Source organism: Lineus longissimus, chromosome 7 (genome assembly GCF_910592395.1).
Source record: "Lineus longissimus chromosome 7, tnLinLong1.2, whole genome shotgun sequence".
Lineage (NCBI taxonomy): Eukaryota > Metazoa > Nemertea > Pilidiophora > Heteronemertea > Lineidae > Lineus > Lineus longissimus.
This window is the reverse complement of record NC_088314.1, coordinates 9,346,731-9,367,752: the sequence shown is the minus strand read 5'-3', so window position 1 is coordinate 9,367,752 and position 21,022 is coordinate 9,346,731. Positions and strand designations below refer to the sequence as shown.

At 40.2% G+C, this 21,022-nt stretch overlaps 1 protein-coding gene across 4 annotated transcripts in view; it reads right to left on the bottom strand.

Annotated features, from left to right (window-relative positions):
• Positions 1-20,556, bottom strand: part of LOC135491719 (5-aminolevulinate synthase, erythroid-specific, mitochondrial-like) — a 28,668-nt gene extending 8,112 nt beyond the window's left edge. The window contains exons 1-14 of one of the 4 annotated variants that reach the window (XM_064777775.1): positions 20,496-20,556; positions 18,482-18,536; positions 18,028-18,101; positions 12,670-12,826; positions 8,668-8,793; positions 8,073-8,198; positions 7,606-7,767; positions 7,150-7,363; positions 4,026-4,210; positions 3,132-3,311; positions 2,694-2,858; positions 2,399-2,538; positions 937-1,065; positions 307-461 (exon numbers count right to left, since the gene is read on the bottom strand). In XM_064777775.1, coding sequence (XP_064633845.1) covers positions 307-461; positions 937-1,065; positions 2,399-2,538; positions 2,694-2,858; positions 3,132-3,311; positions 4,026-4,210; positions 7,150-7,363; positions 7,606-7,767; positions 8,073-8,198; positions 8,668-8,793; positions 12,670-12,820 — 1,733 coding nt within the window. In that variant the 5' untranslated portion in view covers positions 12,821-12,826; positions 18,028-18,101; positions 18,482-18,536; positions 20,496-20,556. Of the gene's footprint in view, positions 1-306; positions 462-936; positions 1,066-2,398; positions 2,539-2,693; positions 2,859-3,131; positions 3,312-4,025; positions 4,211-7,149; positions 7,364-7,605; positions 7,768-8,072; positions 8,199-8,667; positions 8,794-12,669; positions 12,827-14,216; positions 14,407-15,802; positions 15,869-18,027; positions 18,102-18,481; positions 18,537-20,495 lie in introns of those variants that run through there. The other 3 variants (XM_064777774.1, XM_064777776.1, XM_064777773.1) reach the window with 3 other exon arrangements.
• Positions 20,557-21,022: the final 466 nt, after the last annotated feature.

Sequence of the window (21,022 nt, the reverse complement as noted above, 5' to 3'; positions counted from 1 at the left end):
CTACTTATGTTATTTTAACACAAGCTGAGATTTTCACTACATTTTTTTAAGGTCTATGCCTTTTGAAAATTGCCGACGCGTAAATATGTACTAAATTTAAATTTCAGCATTGCCGTTCTGTAGACAGATATGCAAATACAACAAATACCAAGTTTCAACAAATTCGTATGTATGATAACTGTACCACGGCATTGTGAACTGCATGTCTGGCATTGTGTACAGCACTTATGATTTTCCTGGACCACCAGTGATTAGGAACGGCTTACCCCTTCAAAACAAGTTTGAGATGTATCTGCCAATACTCACTCATTCATCTGCTCCACTGTATGGTGAGGTGAGGGGGCTATCCTCAGCATTTCTTCACCACGCGGAACGGTTGGATAGTTGATTGCCTGGATGTAGTTGCCAGTCATCTCGATTAGATCGTTGGACAATTTGGTAGAAAGAGCTGCATCACCAATCTGTCAACCAAGAGGAAGTTAAAAACATGAATAACATGATTTAAATATTGCCACGGAAAGTGAAGTACGGTACAGTAAACAGTCATTTCATTCCTTTTATTTTTGCAATTCACAAAAACTTTCTAAAAACAATGACAATTTTATTTTGACAGATTACAAAATCCCTTTTAGTTTCTCCAATAAAAGATTTGTGTTTTATTCACGAAAATACATCCGCGAAAATTTGGCATGTAAGATTTATATTGCGAGTCAAACGGAAAAATTTCAAACAGGTCACGACAGACATTTCAATCAAAAGTTTATCAAACTTGTTCTGGACCTAATAGGGGTTAACTTTCCTTCTTATATTTTCAGATTAACACTGTGTAGTTTAGAAGAAAGTATGGATTATAGTGTCCACTGTCAGCACCAGTTCCAAATTCTTAACAACCCTGACAAAAACATACCCAAAGCAGTAGCTTGTAAAGTGATTTACCTTGATTGGAATGATGTGGCTCGGGCAATGAACGACCGGTAGACCTGCTTCCATCAAAATCTTTCGCAAGTGCGTGACATTCTCCCGATGGCGTTGACGCAACCATCTGCCTTCCTCGCCTTTCAATATCTGGAGAAAGAAGTCAAGTAAGTAAATGCCATACACCTACCACAGTTTGCAGTTTCAGCATCATTTGTCCTACATCTATAATTTGTAATGTTGACATCGCTCACTTGTTTGACTAATTCTCATCAATGTGACCGACCATGCAGGTGTCAATAATGTCTGTATTTTAATCCTATCAACAGGTGAGAACATGGACCCTGACCATTTAATTATTGTCATAACGTGGAAAGCCTTTGATAATGGTAGTATGTAAACACTGAAACGTTTCAAAAGAAACAGGTCAAACAAAACGAGTCAAAAATAAAAATATGGCATAAAAATTAATATTACCGTATAATTATACTCATGATATGTTGTAATGATTACAATAATTCTGTTTGCGTAATTTGATAGTCTAGATCTATTTTTAGGCGATGAATTTGGTAAATTGTTTGCAACACGGCGACCCGCCTTGGTATTCCACATTTTCAGCGCAAAAAGGTAAATCGGCCTCGTCCCCGTGCCAATCTCCAAAAGCAGAGTTAATATTCAAAATATTATCTCTGCCCGAATTGGCTTCCATGTTGGCGGAACACTGTACATTATGCATTGCGATCACGCAGTGTAATTGAACTGAAAATGGCCGCGGCCACAGATTCTTACTCACTTTGGGGACGAAATAACAAAAGGTTATGGCGTTTAAAATTAAACAATTACAATTGAATTGAAATGTTTCAATGAACCACCCTTATCATGTCTTAAAGTTTCGCATCAATATATGCTTTGAACATCTTGTAATAATGAAATAAGTGGATCCAGCACATTCGGCAATAATGGCGGCCAATTAGGGCAGGGAAATGCCAGATGAAATGGGGAATAACATGAATAATGCTATGACCTCTGATCTGCTGATGCTCCGTGTCTGAGTGCTACGTTCGAAAGAGTTCAAGGCAAAATTGGACATGTTCAATTCAACGTGTTCCATTAAATCGTCGTTATTGTCGTTAAAGTATACGATAGCGCTAAATATTGGGGCAGGTTACGAGGGGAAATACTGGTTTATCTAAATTGTGAAAGAGCTGAACGGACTGTGGTAAATCTATTTATAATTAATCGCTTTCTGTTTGAATTTCTGTGGCTTTTATGCGGTAAAAATACAAAACAGAGCCTTGAAAAACGACACATCCACATAGTGCATTTTCATTTTCACGTTTTGACCATTTATTTGACTTGTTTCGTTTGACCAGTTTCTTTTGAAACGTTTCAGTGTTTACATACTACCCTTTGATAATGACCATCACAAGATTAGAAGCTCAGACAAAATTAATGATGTAAAGCACTGAAGAAAGAAACTTACACGGACTGATTCCAATGCTCCAGCAATGATTGTCGGAGGCAGGGCAGTCGTGAAGATGAATCCTGCAGCATAACTCCTAATGGTATCAATAAAATTAGCAGAACCAGCTATATATCCCCCGGCATTGCCATAAGCTTTTCCTGGAAAAGATATCCTCAACATTAAATTCGATTAACATCAACATTTGTGTCACAAGAAGTCACTTCATTTATCTATAAATTTGCTGCCTTTTTCACAAAATAGGCCCTTTCCTTTTGATTATTCATGAGATTTAAACATGATCGCAGTCACTCACCTAATGTCCCCGACATGATATCTATATGCTCCAGCAAGCCATCGCGTTCCGCAATACCGGCACCTGTCATACCATATAGACCAACAGCGTGGACCTCGTCCACAAACGTCATGGCACCATACTTGTGGGCGACATCACTGAGTTCCTTCAGGGGACAAACAGCGCCTGCAAAAGAACAAAATATGGATGAAAACAGTTGATTTCAAGTCCATAACTACTCTGGGCAGAGGTGGGCCACCTCTACACAGTGATTTGTTCCCGAGTTTATCCCTGTAATTTTCTTTTAATTAGACCTCATGAACAAATCCTGATACATGTACTTCTCTAACAAAGCGACAGCACACTGCATGCAGTATTCATCAGCACACTGGATTCAGTATTCATCAGTTGACACTCCCCAACGGCATGCTAAAAAGAGAACGGATGTCTTCCACCTACCAGTCATCGAATGGACAGTCTCGAAGGCAACGATTTTAGGAGTCGATACTGGGATCTTTTTCAAGCATTCTTCGAGATGCTCAGGGTCATTATGACGGAAAATATGCTTTGGCACACCGCTGTTCTTGATGCCCTGTATCATGGATGCATGATTGCCCGCATCAGAGAAAATGTGACACCCTGAAAAAGAATGTGTCAATTCATTAAAGCAACACTGACTGCAATTACATAGTTTGGTGCTTTTTATGTCATTCACACAGCCTACTGAAATGGTGTCATAACGATGAAGTAAAAAGCTAAATTTTAAAGAGTAATTAGATCGCATTTAACATGTTTAAAATGCAATTGAGAAGTGAGACACCTGAAGTGCGAGATAAATCACACCTGACCAATTTCCGTGCCAAACTATTAGTAATTGCGATATGAATTACATCGGGCAGTTAAATCAGCTATTCGAGGTGCAAACAAAATAGGTGAAAAAAAAATGCCACAATTTAGGAAAAAATGATGGCATAGGCCTACAGGTACAATGTAAAATGCAAGAAAGATGTCGTAGTGTCACCCAGGTATTTTAAATGCCCATATTTTTCACCCACAAGACAATACAATTCAGCACAAACGGCATTAGACAGTGTTTTGGTGACCGATGTTCAGCTTGCGTGAATCAAATGACCAAGAGATGGCAATAAAAAGATAAGCATCAAAATTTGAAATACTGTGTTGACACTATTCAGCAGGTTGAGGGATGCCTGTACTAACTATCTATCTAACATGTAATAGGCCTATGAGAAACAGAAACGCCAAAGCCAAAACGAATAGGAGAGTGAAAACCTGCATCTTTCAGGAGTTTCGAAAAACCAACTATCAAGAAATGATTTTTAATTCTGTTCTTACCAGGCAAGGCCTTCGCAAGCGTGAACAGCGTTGAATCATTTGCCACGTAACATGACGTGAAGAGTAACGCCGCCTCCTTCTGATGGAGCTCCGCTAACTCAGCCTCGAGTTCAACGTGGTGAATGGTGTTGCCCGAGATGGACCGGGTACCGCCGGTCCCCACACCCTGCTCTTTGACAGCACGTCTGCAAAGAAGAAGACGTTCAGTTCTAAGTCGATTTAAATGTCTATTATCAGCTAGAAGCAAAATGTTTATAAATAAGCCAGAATCAGATCAGACCGAAATTCAGTGTCAGAGTCACCTGACCTGAGGGTGTCATGTGTAAAAGTTTCAAGTTCGTAGCCCCAGCAGTTAAGAAACAGAGTTTTTGAAACAGAGCATTACTCTTCAGCATTAACTAGGCCTTCCCAGTGGATAATTAGTGCTACCTTCACACTGAAGGCAAATTGAAACTGTTTTCTGGACAACGCCCTCTGGTTTAAAACAGGTCACGCTGAATGCAGAGTAACTGTACACCATCTACATGTATAATTAGACCGTTCAACTCACTCCCGCGCTCGATCCAAGATGCATGTGCCCATGAGAGCAAACCGTTGCGATGGAAATGATGAAAATAATAATTTTTATCAGCAATTTATGACAATTATATGTTTATGTATTTTCAGTTGAATGGACAACGTCGACGTCAGGGGATGCTGACTGAGGTTGCATCATCTGGGTGAGCGGAAGAGGAAGTGACGCTGCGCAGTGCAACTGCAATCCTTAATGCGTATTATGCCACACTACAAATTCCAATGCAGCTTGGCCAAAGAGACCTCGTTGATGCGTATTAAAGAACCATATTCGTTAAAGCGGTTTGAAAACGATACAAACCGACTTGAGTGTGACATCCCAATGCATATTCAAGTCTAAATTATGCACAAGTCAATTCACATAAAACGCTAGTGTGTCCAAGGCATTAGTGTAGTGCAACATCACTATCTTGTGGTAAATGTGTTCTGGTCACATCCTGAATTCCCAATGTCCTGAGTTCAACTACGGTAAGTACCTTTGGCAGAAGTGAGGAGTATGAAAAAAACTTTATGTCTGTATGATGCATCCGACCCAATTTTAAGAGAAACTTTTCCAAAAAGTGATTTAAAAGCGCTTTTAAAATTTTAGTATAGCTCAGTATTGTTTATTGTATTCCAATTAAGACATAGACAAAAGTTGATAAACTGCATTTTGAACTGATAGGTAAATGAAACGACCAGGGGCCATTGTGCTCACCATATATAGATATTTGGTGGTTAGGAATTCATACTGGTTAAGAAACATGCTACATGTATAGTATACAGGTCAAACCAAAGTCGGTATTACATGTGATGTATCCTTACTTGGAGAATGTACCATAAAAATGTTATCGAAAACAAGTCACTCATATTAGAGATATCACACTTTTTAAGTTTCCACTTCTGGCCAAGTAAAGTATCAGATCGGACCAAAATTCATTGTCAGAGGTCACCTGACCTGGGGGGTCCTGTGCACAAAGTTTCAAGTTCATAGCTCAGGCAGTTAAGAAACGTGCCACTGTTTTCGAAACTGAATACAGACGAAAAAGACAGACAACACTCAGCGCTATCGTATAGACTCCTCTACGCTGAGCCAAAAAGGACAGGCCAGCTCATTATGTCTGGTGCCATGTGAATCTTCCTGTTTAATTATTCACATCCCAAATCAGACAAATAGCAGAAACCTAAGTGGATCGGCCCCATTCTAGTCACAGACCATTTTGAAAAACAAGCTATTAATTGTTGAAGTTTTATAAGAATTGGTCTATTTTAGTTTAATTGTTCATTGGTTAAATGTATAATTACACATATGACTGGGCTGAAGCAGAACATTCGAAAAAAAACCTGAAAGTGAAAATCAGCCCTCAAAAGTTGCGATAACCTCTCCGCAGCATTTTTTTTTTTTAAATTGCTGTGGAGAAATGAGCTCTCTGCGGCATTTTTCAATAATTTCCACTTTTTTTAAAAAAGGTTTTCTGGAGTTCAATATCATTCAACTTTAATAAGTCATTTGCAGTCATATTATGGCCTTTCTCAAAGTGGATAAAATGACTCGGGGGTCATTTAAAAAGTACCGCAGGGAAATTTACGGCCTGAAAATCAACAGTATGAACATGTTATTGTACCGTACTTTATCATATAACCTATGACTATGTGTACTGATAAATGAAAAAAAACATCTAAACTTGACAAAAATCAAGGACAGTGTACAAAAGACCAACTTTTATAAGATAACGCTGTACTCGCCTCTCTTGATATCATTGCAGAGTGTACTTTGAGAAAGATTTGCGGAAGAGGCACGGTCCGCCAATGCAGTAATGATATCCAGACTGCATGAGAAATGTTCTTGTGCGGTCAGGACCCTGCATTGTTGTAATACGATTCTCTTTTGGAACACTTTCATTGTTGCTATTTCTGACATCATAAATTTATTCCTCGCGTCGAGGATATTGTGTGGTCGCGACGTCATCACATCGCCATCAACTTAAAAATTACGTCATACTTGACGTCTTCACGTCAGAAGTTTTTTGGTAAAATATTGAAAAAATTGCCTTTTAGATATATTATAAATAAAAAAACCCCGATTTCGTGATCGGTCCCTCGTCTTGGGCTCAGATGCCGTAGAAAATCATCTCGTGCTGATCCGGCGACTCGGACCGGTCACTCAGTTGGTTTTTTTATTATCCTGGCCTGTGTGACGTTTTATATGAACACTGATGCTGGTTTTCCTCATCGACAGTTGCTGGTTAAAATCAAAGATCTAAAATGTTCAGGTTAACTTTCTGTTCCAATTCTCAGCTCCCAAATCCCAACGTCTCCAAAAAAACATATGACATCAGTTCAGCCATTCCCTTCGCCTCCTATCCTTTACACACCGGTAAAATTCATCTTTGGAAATCGGCACCCCCATATTACCAACCAAAAAAACAACTGTTTTCCCATTGCCAGCCAATCTGTCAAACGGAACTTATTTTCTACCAAATTTTCAGGACTTGCCCATGGCGTGATTCACTGCACCACTCAGCCAGCTGAGCAATAGTAGTAAAATGACAATACAAAAGTTCCCACTTACATAACCGCTTCTTGAACTCTTGGATGGAAAGTCATGCCCATGTAATCATTACTGCACCAGACTTTGACGCTCTTCTCGTTCCCCGAGAACTCCTTCGCATGGGGGTAATTATTAGCCTGGCGTCTGACCTTCTTGAAGACACGATAAGTGTTGTCCTTCTTCTTTGCAGCGATACGATCGACGAAGAAACCATCGTAATCGAAGAAAGTCTTTTCTGATAACAAGGACGGAAATGAAAATTGTGATGAGTTTGCACATCTAAATCTGAACAGAAAGCTTTTTCTTATCATTCATGTGCCATCTGGACAACCCATTAATAGCTTGACCACAAAAGAGGCAATTTCCATAATCTTGGCAACATCATTGCCAAGAGGTCACTGTGAAACTGTTAGAGAATTATTTGTCTTTGCTGCTTAGATGTTTGTGTTGGGCGACAGAAAATGCAATAACACATACCACTACCCCTTTCAGCCTCATCGACTTCCAACGGCCCCTCATGCAACAACACCGCCTTTTCATCCTTCGACCGCTGGAACAACTTTTCCAGCGCCGGCTCCGTCTGCACCGCATACTTCTCTTTCAGCACCTTGACAAGGTCGCACTTGTCTGGATTTGACCCTGAACATAAAGACGGTAGGAAAACATCACAGGCTAACCAAAGGCAAAAAGCCTCGAAATTCTTTTATTGTAAAAATAATTTCGTTTACACTCTCTTGCACAAAAGTGCCTCCAAGTTTATAATGCTTATTTCTGGTCAAATTTTGACAATTCAAAGATCCACAGAAAGTTGAGAGAGAAATCTTTCCAATCCAGCTATCGATTTTAGCATGTAGCAAGAAGTCTGCAATCCGCCTAAAATCAGCCATGTAACATCAGAAAGAATGTCTTGTCGTTGGAGAGATTGAATTGTAAGTAATCATTACCTCCTACTTCACACCTCGAAGTATTATTATCTTCAGATGCAGCATCAGACAGCGTCAACTTGGTGTCAAGTTTGGATGCAGACAAAGGACAGTCCTTGGGAAGGTCGATATTATTCTCCTTCAATTCTGAAAATAATAGGCATGGAAATCTACCTTCATATTAATAGATACGACACTCGTCCAACAGGACCATACCACACACCGAGAGAATTAACAAGACTGTTGAAATAGCTGACATGCGCAATAAAATAACAAGAGGCCCAAGGGGCCTGGTGCTCAGCCTGACTACAACATGGATAAGAATGAACCTTTAGGTAAAATTTTGGTGTCTGTGGTTTTGTCTACCAGATCAATGCACACAGGGAAGACTGATAAATATCAAGTCTATTTCATTTTATGCAGGTAGATGCGTCAAGCAATTTTACCAACAGACAAACGGGTTTTTTATCATTCATTGCAAATTACTGTCAACTATCACTACAATAAAATTTGTTTGTCTGCAGTGTCAAGTATGTCGGCTTGGAAAGAAGAGTATTCAAAGCGGACAATTTAAGGCAGACAATTTAACAGCGCCAAATTGATAAAGAGATTTTACCTTCCACCACAGCTTTCGAAGCCAAGTCGATTACATCTTTATCACTTTTATCGCCATTCTCAAACGTCTCAACCTTCTTCACAATGAAAGGACACCTCTTCAAAGCACTTGAAGCTTCTTCTGGATCTGTAAAAATAGACAAAGGTTGCAAGAAAATAAATAGCAGAAACCCCTTCTTGTCTTTTCAAGGGCAAAAGAAGTGGAAAGTTGATTGCGTCCAATATCTTCAGGTCATGAGCTTGATGTGAGTGTTTCCATGGTTTTTCATTTGAATGAGTTGGACCGACCAGTGTTTTTTCAGGCTTTTGCATGGATGCCAATTTAGTTTTTTGATACTTTTTTACAGGTATTTTTTTCTGTTTCATGCACTTAACTAGAGCTGGCTACTGCCAGCAAACTCTCTGCCGAATTAATATCTGGGGGTACCTGCTATGTTGACAGGAAGTTTTTGGGGCATGGTTTTGAGGAAGGTACGTGCACTTATGTACATTTGGGATAGGTGATGACCACAAAATGAGTCTAAGATGAAGATGTTTATCGAAAATGTCTATCGAAAATAGTCCGGCTGGCACTCAGTGCTGCAACGATTTAGCAGGTCACAAAAATCTAGTTTTCTGGGCGGGCGAAAGTACAATATCCGAACAAAAACAACACATAAAGGCTATTTTATTAAAAGCACAGTCTAGGCATAAAGAATATTTTGTACAGACTATTTTCATGCGAAATGTTCCGAGTATCGCGGACATTGACTAAATGGACCTACGAACTGGCGCTACACAAGATAACTGGGTTGTTTCACACATGCTTTTTGGCCCTATTTTGGTAACAGTTTCTCCCTTAAATTCGTACACCATTGGTCGTTACATCAATTCATCTTCATTTTCACACATGCTTTTTGGCCCTATTTTGGTTACAGTTTCTCCCTTAAATTCGTACACCATTGGTCGTTACATCAATTCATCTTCATTTTACCAACTTTACGGCATATTCCTTGGGCATATTCAACCAAACCTGCATGGCTAAACAATAAATCTACTGAGGACGAAACAACCATGCTGCAACGGCATTAGAGCGAAACTAAATCTCTGAGGGCGAAACGACCACGCTACAACGGCATGAGGCCGAAACGATCGTGAAGCATGTACATGTGCGAAACTAAAAATAGCATTTTTTAATTACTACGCGGTACGAAGATTTATATTCAGATTTATATTTTTCGAAAGTCCGTAGATTCTGGGTAACACAGATGGACGCTGATTCAGAGTTATTAATATTCAGCATGCAATACAGTTAATAAATACGCCAGTGCCAGTGGAACTTGTGAAGTGAACACTCTGGGGAACTACATGATGGAGGTGCGCTGTTCGGTCCGGCACAATGTTTACGACTTCACAGACTAACAGACGTCATTCCATACCACCATATAAACTCTCTGCTATAGGCAGAGAGTTAAAAATGCATTTTGAAGGGTTTTTGAGTCATCAGGGTGCATTGCCTGATGGCTTAATGACTCAGGGAGGCCTTCATGATAAGTTCTCGAGAAAAATTGGAATGGGGTGGCCAACAGTTTTAAAACTCTAATGGAAGACAATGGTATGCTGTAAACATCCTCCTCAACAGCATAAAAAAATTGCAGCAAAACTGTTGATGCTGTGGACCACACATTCCATTGCTTTACAATTTCAAATGTATATCTATCATTCGGGTCGATATACTTGGCGATATGTGATTCATTGGTGATATGTGATTCATTGCAATGGAATGCTGTAAACATCCTTCTCAATCTTAATAGCATAAAAATTGAAAAAGCTGCAGCAAAATGAACTGGCTGGTGCGGTGGACCAAACTTTCTATTGCCAATACTTTCAAAACCAAGATCAAATTGAAATCAGTAGAATAATTTAGGATCCAGTTCAATTAATACAATGTCATGAAAGATACAATTTTCAAGACCATTTAGAAATCAGCTGTCAAACTAGTAATGCAGTGGTCAATGTATTGCGAACATCACCATCATGTCGCAACATTTCTTTCACTCCTGCCACCGTTGTGTTGACAACACCGTATACCAGTAGTATATTTTGTTTTTTGTGTTTTGACAACAGCAACGGACAAACATAGCAAGCCAAACTTAATTGAGACTGAAGATTGCAGTCGCATTATTTAAACAAGCAGAACATAACGGCAACAAAATTATGCTCATGAAAAACGATTTAGAAACGATATACAACATGCCAGGCGCTTTTGGAATGATAAGCTTGTCCTCAAGACATTTCTGCCAAGTTTGTTGCCTATTGAGCTTGATAGGAGAGCTGCTGGGACTATGTGCACGTCTATCTCGGGGGACATCTGAAATTTACACAGGCAACATAACTTTTGATTCAAAAATTGTTCATTTGCTCATTTTGAAGTTAAGTTAAAAATTTACCTACTTTAACTTAATTCCTGTTCAAAAGTCTGGTGCAGATCAGTACTCTAAGTTAACAACGATAGATCATATTGACAATAGGCTTCCACTCAGAAACTCTCATTTAACTTGAAGACTGTTATTCTAAGATCGCTTTGATAATGATTTTTGCGTGGGAAGGGCACTGTGCATGTTGCTCGAGCGAAACCCGGTTTTAATACAGAGCGGGAACACAACTTTTTTTCCTGCTGCTATTAACTCGCCACAGGAAGGCATGGATTTCACCAGGGGTTTGAAATATCGAGAGGCGAAGTATAATTAAAACCACTGATTACACCAGGATGATCCAGAACATGACAGAAATTGGGCCATGAAATTAAAATGTTCAAAATAAAAAATTTCCCCAAAAAGAATATGTCAGTCAAAATTTAACACATAGTCATTTGACAGGCAATTTTGACCTGCCAATTTGATTGATACATTTTTGCCCATTTTAAATTTTTTTCTTAGTTTCTTTAATACTAAAATGAGCCTTTTAGACCGCATTCTTGAAATATGTTGCTGGGAAGTGCATTTGAGTTGCAAAAGAGGCGCCCCAACAAAACAGGTCATTTAGGTGCAAGTCGAGGTAACGAGGCCAGGACTAGGAGGCACCTTCACCCATTTGATTTGGCCTATAGTGCACCAGGGACCAGCTTTTATAAGAAGACACAGTCCCCAACTCTTCTTAGCTGCGCAGAGTTAATATCGCATGACAAGAGAGTGCAATACAAAGGTTTAATAAAAATATCTGTATTGCATGCGATTGCCCAACATAATATCTCGTTCAATCCAGACTCAGACTGTTGACGATCGCCCCGTTTTTAGATCATTTTCAGTGTAGTCCTTTGGCTTCGATGCATTATCACGTTCGAATTCAACCACGTCGCAAACAAAGATTTTGTGAGGGTGTGACGTTGTCAACTAAAATGTTACATCACCCTTGACGTTTTCACGTCATGAGAGAATTCAGATCAAAAATGACAAACCTTGGCCTTTTTTAATCTTCATTTATAGGGATATTTGTGGTATATGATCATAAATAAAACTGCACCTATGTCTGATCCTAGTCACAGATCACACTCAATGATTTTTTATGGCCTGAAAGCACTGCACCTGGATACTCAGATCAGCCACTCATGCATTTTTTTATTTTATCAATTATACTGTGGAACAAACAAATTTCGCAGACAGGATATTTCCATGAATTTCGAGATTTTTTTTCCGTGTTATCTAGATATTTAATCCCATGGGTAGATCACCCTACTAGGCCATGCAAGATTTGTTTCATGCATTTTCACACTTTTTTCTTCAAAATACACGCAAGATTATAAAGGAGGGCCACCCTGGTTCTCTTCCCTTGATTTTGGAAGAATTTAAAAGAACCTTGTTTAGGTAAATTTGTCAGGGTATGATAAATAGCTATAACAGACAAATTTCAAGACTTCAGTTGTAAGAACAATTTTTAGGTTTTGCTCATAATACTTTCGTTTGGAATCCAGAAATCACTTCTTTTTTTAAATGGGCGCTATCAAAATCAAGCTGTGAATACAAACCTTTCATTGGCGAATCAGAGAGGCACGAAGCATACTTCATCATATGGCTCATCACTGGGCATTTGTTTGCCCGTGACAGGATACTGTTCGCATTCTGCTTGATCGCCGCTGCTGGGATGCGTGTTAAGTATGGACACTTTAATGCCTGCATGGTGGTCTGAAATGACAACAAAAAATTCAAGGAAAAAATTACAGTAGAACCTCCCTTAGCGGACACCTCTGCCAGGCGGACACCTCTACATTACGGACACGTCCGGCCAGTCCCGATTTTTTCTAAGTCATTTCCAATAACAAAAACCTCTGTACGGCGGACACCTCTCTACTCCGAATTGCAGACAGGGCGATGGCCAATTTTTGGTCCAATTCCCTCCCACTTACGGACAGTAGGCAAAAACAATGGTTTCCCGCGTGCGCTTGGAGAGTCAAGTGGGCCTAACAGGTGTGATATTTGCGTAATTAATCAACTTAATTACCCCATGGCATTGTGTTTTTGTATCCTAATTAAGCCGCGGCATTTGTTTAGTCATCTTTTCAACTAATCACACAGGCCTATTGAGTATTGTGTCAACGGACACTCATAAATCCACGCGGTTTTGTCAGTGTTGTGGCAAATATGCGTTAGTAGAGAAATTAGAAAAAATTAATTATTAATCAAAGGTGGCTGATGGACAGAAATTGTGGTGTTTTTTCACACATTATGACATGTCGTGGAGATTTTGCAATAAAAGGGGCACCTTTTACTAGAGAGATTATTCACTCTCTTGAGTTCCAAAGTAGCTCACGTCATTCAACGCAACATCACAAGCAAATACCGATCAGCCAACAGGTTTAAAGGTTCTACGCTAGATGTCGACACAGAGAAAACCAAGACCTGCAAGGTGGGAACTTCAAATCCACCTATCGGACGATTTGGCATAACCTCTCTATTGCGGACACCTATTGCGGACACCTGGGCCCAGTCCCATGGGTGTCTGCAATAGAGAGGTTGTACTGCAGTATTAAACGAAGAAACATCATCTTTTCATTCAGAAGCGGGCTGACAAGTCAGGTGTATAAGCCTGGTCAGGCTACGCCATTTGAAGTCAGTTTGGAAACACACTTTGGGGAGATTCATAGCCTGTGGTTAACACTGCTAGCTACCAAGCAAAAGGACCGGGAAGAGCGGGAAAATTGATATTTATCTTGAGTCCTACCCCTGTTTATCATGCCCCCTACGGCCATGTAGAATCAGCGGAATGAGCGGAATAAGCGGAATGAGTGGAATAAGCGGAATGAGTGGAATAAGCGGAATGAGTGGAATAAGCGGAATGAGCGGATTCTGGGCTTCAAGCACCTGGAAAAGCAAGTATATGCCGCGATGATCGTTGCCATGCCTGAACTCCGAAGACGGAAGGAGGTACGGTAATACAGCGCTGCGGACTGCTACCGACTGAACTATCGAACAAATTAAAACTTAATGAATTCAATAAATTCCATTTTGTATGAAATTATATCATATTTTGTACAGAATCCGCTCATTCTGCTAAATCTACATGGCCGCCCCCTACCTGTCCTGGTTGAAAATTGTATAACTGTGGAGTAGCAGACGTGAAGACGTGGCTGAACCGGACTCGCGTCCCCCACAAACACGACAACACTGAGAATTTTCCTAGCTGCGCTTGAAACATTTTGAATCCATAGATTTTCAACTCGCAAACCAAAACAATCCCAGAGATGAAAAATCGATGCTCAAGTGGGAAGATGATGCTTCTTCAGACAGCAATGACAGACAAGAAGATAAAAATTTGACGATGGCTTTAAATATTTCAACAGGCCTAGCTCCACGATTATTTGCAATTAAAAATTACTTACTATTTCATTATTTCATTTTTTTCTATTGACTGATTGCACCCATTCAATAATTTATGAGTGAATGGGTCTTTTTCATTCAAAAGTAAAATTTTAAAATTACTGACGCGTTCCAAAAATTACATTTAGGCAAATATTCAAAGAATATAAAAGAATATAACAACTGACCTAATATTCAAGCTTATGAAACTCGACGATAATGATAAACTATACGGGGTGGTCCAGAAAAATGTAACCGGATACTTCCACTACCAGGGGGTTAAAACTATTGATACCAGTGGAAGCGGAAGCTTTCTAGAAGAAGAATGATACAAAGATCGACTGATTCTGTTCAGTAGTTTTGGTTGTAGAGACGGTTTTGTGAAGCAAGGTTGAAGTCCCTTGGCCAGGTTCAATGCAGAAAAACAGAACGCTTCTGTTGTAGGTTGCATACATCTCGATGGTGTACTGAGGCTGGGTCATGCTAACACGACCTTTACTTAGTTGCAAATGGTCATCAGGAACCTTGTCAACATTATCTCATATCAGTATTATTACATGTACCTAACATTTAATCCACCTACTTACCAAATTCAATTTACCGGCACAGTTCGATTTTTCCTGTAGACGATTGAAGCCTGTCTGTGCTTAAAAAAATAGGCTCTAAAACAAAAACTACTGAACCAAATCGGGCGATCTTGGTATCATTCCTCTCCTAGAAAGATTCATCATCCACTGATATCATTGGTTTAACCCCCAGGTAGTGGAAGAATCTGTTTGCGTTTTTCTGGACCACCCTGTATAGACTTTATGATATTTTAAAAATCAGAACACCAATTCCCAGGGCTCAGATATACCGTAGAAAATGAACCGACCTCTGAACGAAGCGAGGAGTGGGCGCTATAAATTACGGCGACCTCCGATTATGAGCATAGTACCTGCCAAAGGGTCACCAGCAACAGTCCTCCAGAAACCAACAATTTAAAATGCAGGTACCTGTGCAGAGCCGTTATGTGACGTCGAATGTGGATGACGGCATGACGTCAACAATGGCCGAGATGACTGTCACCGGTCACTGCGATTTGTCACAGAATTATCCGCAAATAAGCAATAAATCACTCACAGGTCACTGAGGGAGTGGGGTCACCAAGAGTTAAAATTAAATACAAATCAACACGCTTAAAAGTGAACGATCACCATCGCAAAAAGTGACAATGTGATTGAATCCTACATAAGCCTATCGTTCTCAGACTACATTCATTTGAGTGAATGATGATTGGCTTCTAATTTCGACACCACTATTCACCTTTAGCCTTCTCCAGGAACGAGAACAGTTGAATGTGGATAGTCAGAGCTGCTTAATCCAGGATCGAGTCATCCTTGATCACAATTATTGCAGTATTTCAGTCACAAATAAATCACCACTTTTCTAACACCGTACTGAGAGCCATTCTTGACCGGGTGACTTCCTTGAAGAGCTAACCAGTACTGAAGCAGAATTGAAGGCGCCCGACTAATCACCTGTTGCCATGGTTACTGATGTAAATAAGCAGGATGCGGTTATTAGAGGGAGGGTCGGGAATCACTCTGCATCCGACAGTGATCAATTTCAGGCACGATTAGGTATCATTTTTATGTCCAACTGGCCAATGACTGAATGTGAATCTCCACGATGACGATATAAAACAAGGGGCCAAAGGGACTGGCACTGAAATACATGGGTTAATGTTCTTCCTAACACTGCCCAGATTTAAAGTGCCTAGGCCTTATGGAAACAAAATGCCCAAAGTGTCCACGTATGGATGGATGGATGGATGGAAGGAAAGATGCCACTTGAATAGCTATGCGACGAAAGTCAGCTGAGCCAAAAACAAAATGAAAATGCCCGGGGCAATTGTGCTCACCGTTTAGATTGTGGTTAGGAATTCATGCTTGTTAAGAAACATGCTACATGTACATAGTATAGGTCAAATCAAAATCGGTACGACATGTGATGTAACCTTGCTTGGGAGTACCCACCATAAAAATAATATTGAAAACAACACACTAATAAACGAGATAATGTACTTTTTACCTTTTCAGTTTTCACCCGATGGAAGGCAAGTCGAGAATCATATTAGACAAAAATTCGGTGTCAGAGATGTTTGTCAAATTTGGCCCAAACTCACGGCAATTGTTGCCCGAACAGGTCATACAAATGTATGCCAAGTTATATAAGTTGTTGGTAAGACAGTCTCCCATGGGAGATGGGCTCATTCTTTTAGGTCTTGCAGAAGAACGAGTACAGTTCAAAAGTTATCTGCCAACCAAAACTATTTGATGGTACTTTCTACTGATTTTTTTCAGGTCACCTTGGCTGATGTCAAATTGTTGTCTGCCGCGACTGCAAGTCTGCCGAGGCGCTGATTGAGCTTTTGATTGGTAACAAATAACTAACTACAAAATGTCATTGATGGGTCATGGGAACTAGATCGGATGACAACCAAAACTTCTCCCGAGAGTCGAGATTGAAACAGAGTATGTCTTGGTGGGCTTTAATTTTGGAAAGCTGGAGGATTAAGGAGAAATTGCATTTTGTTGCCACCATAAGGGCATGGTCATCACTATCAGGTAGATTGTCAAAAGGAGTTCTCAGTAGCATATGGGGCGATTGTGAGTCAACAGTGTGGAAATATACCAAAATGAAACCAAGTTGCAAAACAAATATCAGTGCAACAGTAAATTGTTCAGGTACCTAAAGTACTAACGCCATTTATTCTCCCATTTCCTGTTAATTTCTGTTACTTTATTCACCTCTAACTGAGAGAAACAACTGCCCCGAGACTGCGGCAGTTGGCAAGTCCGGTTCAGGTCGGTTCGGGCTAGTTAAAATCCCATTTACACGGTGCATGTCGAACCGAACAGGTCTCAATCAGTGAACACGGACCGTATAAATGGGACCATTGACCAGTAATGAACAGGTTACCAGAACAACGACCGGGCGTGTTCACATAACACTCACAAACTGACATGATCGTGACTGTCTCGTTTTCCGAAAGGTTAGTCAATAACTAACCATGAAGCACTGACAATCAGGAAAGGCGGACAACTATTTTTTGATGAGGTCAACATCTGACTTAATGAGCCTCTTTCATCATACTGCTTGGACTATTTCTACAGATAGAAACTGCTCATTATAATTCATACCTACCTGGTACCTGCTCCATTAGGCTAATTACCTGCATTGATTGACGTGAGACTCATCAATATTCTATAGATTTTTCAGCATATTGATTTGACTCCTCAATATTCTAGTTATTGATAACTAGATGATGGACACGTCTGGGTAAGCACAAAGTTGAATGGGAATAAGAGTGGAGTGGAATTGGAATTGAAGGGATCGTCCATACAACATGTACAATGTTAGGATTGGGTTTGACCCCCTCCCCCAAATCCTAACATGATAACATTGACAAAATGTGTACTTAAAGTTGACTTTTATTGATAATTCAAAGTGAAATTGGGTTCTACACATAACGTATGAAGCCCTACCTTAATAGTGAACACCGGTGTAAAAGGAATGGAGTTCCTAGTTGTATATTTCTCGGTGGCAAAATACAGGTCGACTGAAAGTGAAAACAGGGCGTCCCCTTTTTCAAAGCATTAAACCATTGTTCATGAATTTGCACTCGCTGACCTTCGACCAAATGAGGCATGACCTTGACCTTTGCGAATTTCAACCCCCCAATGATTTCCTGGGGTCAACCTACATGTATACGTCTGCCACTTTTGGTGATGATCGGGCCCTAGACATGGGAGAATGGTCAATATTTCGACCCCTCAGTGGTAATACGAGTATCAAGTTTGGTGAAGATCGGGTCATAGACCTGGGAGGAGTAGTGGAACAAACAGACAAATGGTTCTCAAATTTAGAAAGGGATGATAAGAAGACTTGTCAACAACGCACCAGTACCGCTTTTAGGACACCTAAAAACCAATAACTTACCTCTTATCAAATTAGAGTGTCTGGCCTTTTCTTTGATAACTTTTGACTGTTTAACCTGAAAAAAACCCAAAAAATTAAAGACTCAAGCTTATTTGAGAAATTTACAGTACACTGCAGAGTGGAGATAGAATCCCCATTTCATTCATGAAAAAAGCAGTAGAATTAAAATTTGTTAAAGCAATTATTGAACACAAAACTTTATACCAAAGGCACTTGCCTTTCTAGAGGATAACTCCACAATCATGATACACAGTCTCACCGAAAAACAAAGCTTGGGCAACAGAGCTTGTCAATCATCCTGTATCAATAACTTTGCAGCATGCAATTATCAATCTAGACCATGATTGGCTAGTGTACTTAGAAATACATGTAACACAATAAAAGTTCTGGAATTTGCAAAGAACTTTTTAGGTCAGGTAGCGGTAGTGATTCATTTTGTCTTAGAAATAGAAGTACCACTGAGTCGGGTAAATCAATAGGGTTTGAAGTTACTTACATTTACATTATCATTCTTCTTGTGTCAAAAAGAAGCCAGAAGGCTTGAGATTTATGTTATTTTAGAGATTTATTTGGTTTGATTTTTTAATAAAGATTCTGACCAATCTGAGTTATTTTTGTTCAGCCGAATCTTTGTTTCATTCATTGTCTAATATATCACAGTGAGTGTGATGTGGAGGTGTTTCTACAAAGGTGGGTGCATGCTAATAGAATAGGAATGGTGGGTTACATCCAGTTACTAGAAACTATGATACTACATGCAACTGGAGGATGAACACACAGCTTGAGCTATGGTGATGAACGACTGTCATCTGGTACATAACCAGGCGCGGATCCAAGGGGGGGGCGCACCCGGCGCACGCCCCCCTAATTCCGGCAAGGTGTAAAAAAATTGTAGCCCAAATTAAAGTGGTGCTTAATATTTGAAGATCAGATGCCAGGAAATCGCATATATGGAGTCTTATCTTAAAAATTTTTCGGGGGTCTGGGGGGGGCCTGCGGCGCTCGCAATTCGGGCTTCGCCCTCAAAGTGCGCCCCCCCTTTCGAAATATCCTGGATCCGCCCCTGATAACACCACTGCCAAGGCACGTATTTCAAGAGCTCTAACACTAACAGCTCTCCATAACTGTCTCTCGGGGTGTGATTCATCATGGAGAGTTAAACAGTCCCCCTTAACTATGCTTGGGGGGTGAATTATTGCTCTCCTCGGTTTTTCAAATGTGACAGCCTGTGCATGCATGTGCTGTGTTCACAGATGTTCTAGCTTTCCGTCAATATGTGACCCGCTCTACCAAAACTGAAGCTTGTCGCATCTGAACTTGACAGGTTGATACGGACTTGTTGTTCATTTCCCTATTGTAGACCTTTTGTGAAATGTGACCAAATCAGTTTGTAATAGATTTCAAAAAAGGTCTACAATAGGGAAATGAACAACAAGTCCGTATCAACCTGTCGAGTTCAGATGCGACAAGCGCCTAGTTTTGGTAGAGCGAGTCACATATGGCACATCGATAATGCTTGTTTGGTGATTCAGGATAAATGTGCACTTCTAATGACTATATGTAATCCGATTTGGTGTACAATTAACAATCCAATGAATACATGAGATGACTGGATGAGGAGTAGGCTAATTTGAGAGACCAGAGTCAGAGAGAGACAGAGTAAGCTCGTTATTACTATTAGAACAGTTTTTGGAATTTATGAGTGCGCTGTCTGCCTGTTGCAAATATCACGATTCGAGAGTCAAGACGACGAAGTTTCATCACTCAGTCCTAGAACTCTGAACATGTTGAATATCAATCCACCTTTGGTGATGAGTGATGCATGCATTATACACATACATTGCATGTGACCACCAGTGTATCTTCAAAATTACTGATCTGACACTCCCACAAAACGTGACAAATCTAACCAACCAATGCATACGACCCATGAAAATGGTGTTAATTCTGTTCACTCTGGGCCAATGACAACTTAATTTGTATACTGGGTGGAAATCGGAGCGATTCTACTTACAAAATCGAATATTTATTTAACGTAACTCGAAGGTATGTGTGTGTCCTTCACTGAGGACGACGCACGAGTGACTACAACAGCCACAAGAGGGCAGCATCGGCATATCACGAAAATAGAGAGGTCTCGAAAACAAAATAGAAGCGTTTTCAATCACGTAGGCGTAATCTTTGGCAAGAATGGAAATCTGGAAAATGACGGATATCACATTGGGAAATACGAACATTTTCCCGGGATTTACCCACAGGAACTTCTTTATACGTTTGCATAAAGATTCGCATTATACGGCATATTTCTGCATGGGGAAGGGCCGGAGAGACTGACTAAACTCACATCATGAGCTTCAGGGTTTTTTTTCACTCCTTACAAAATCGAGAGGCGGGTATAGACCTATTGAAAAGGTTATGCCAGGATGCTAAAACCCCTGCTGCTGGGGGCGCAATAGGTTTTTGGGACAATTAAGGCGCCGAACAACAGCACCCCCAAGTTCTACCCAGTAGGCCTACCTTTCGTTTCTGGCCATATATTCC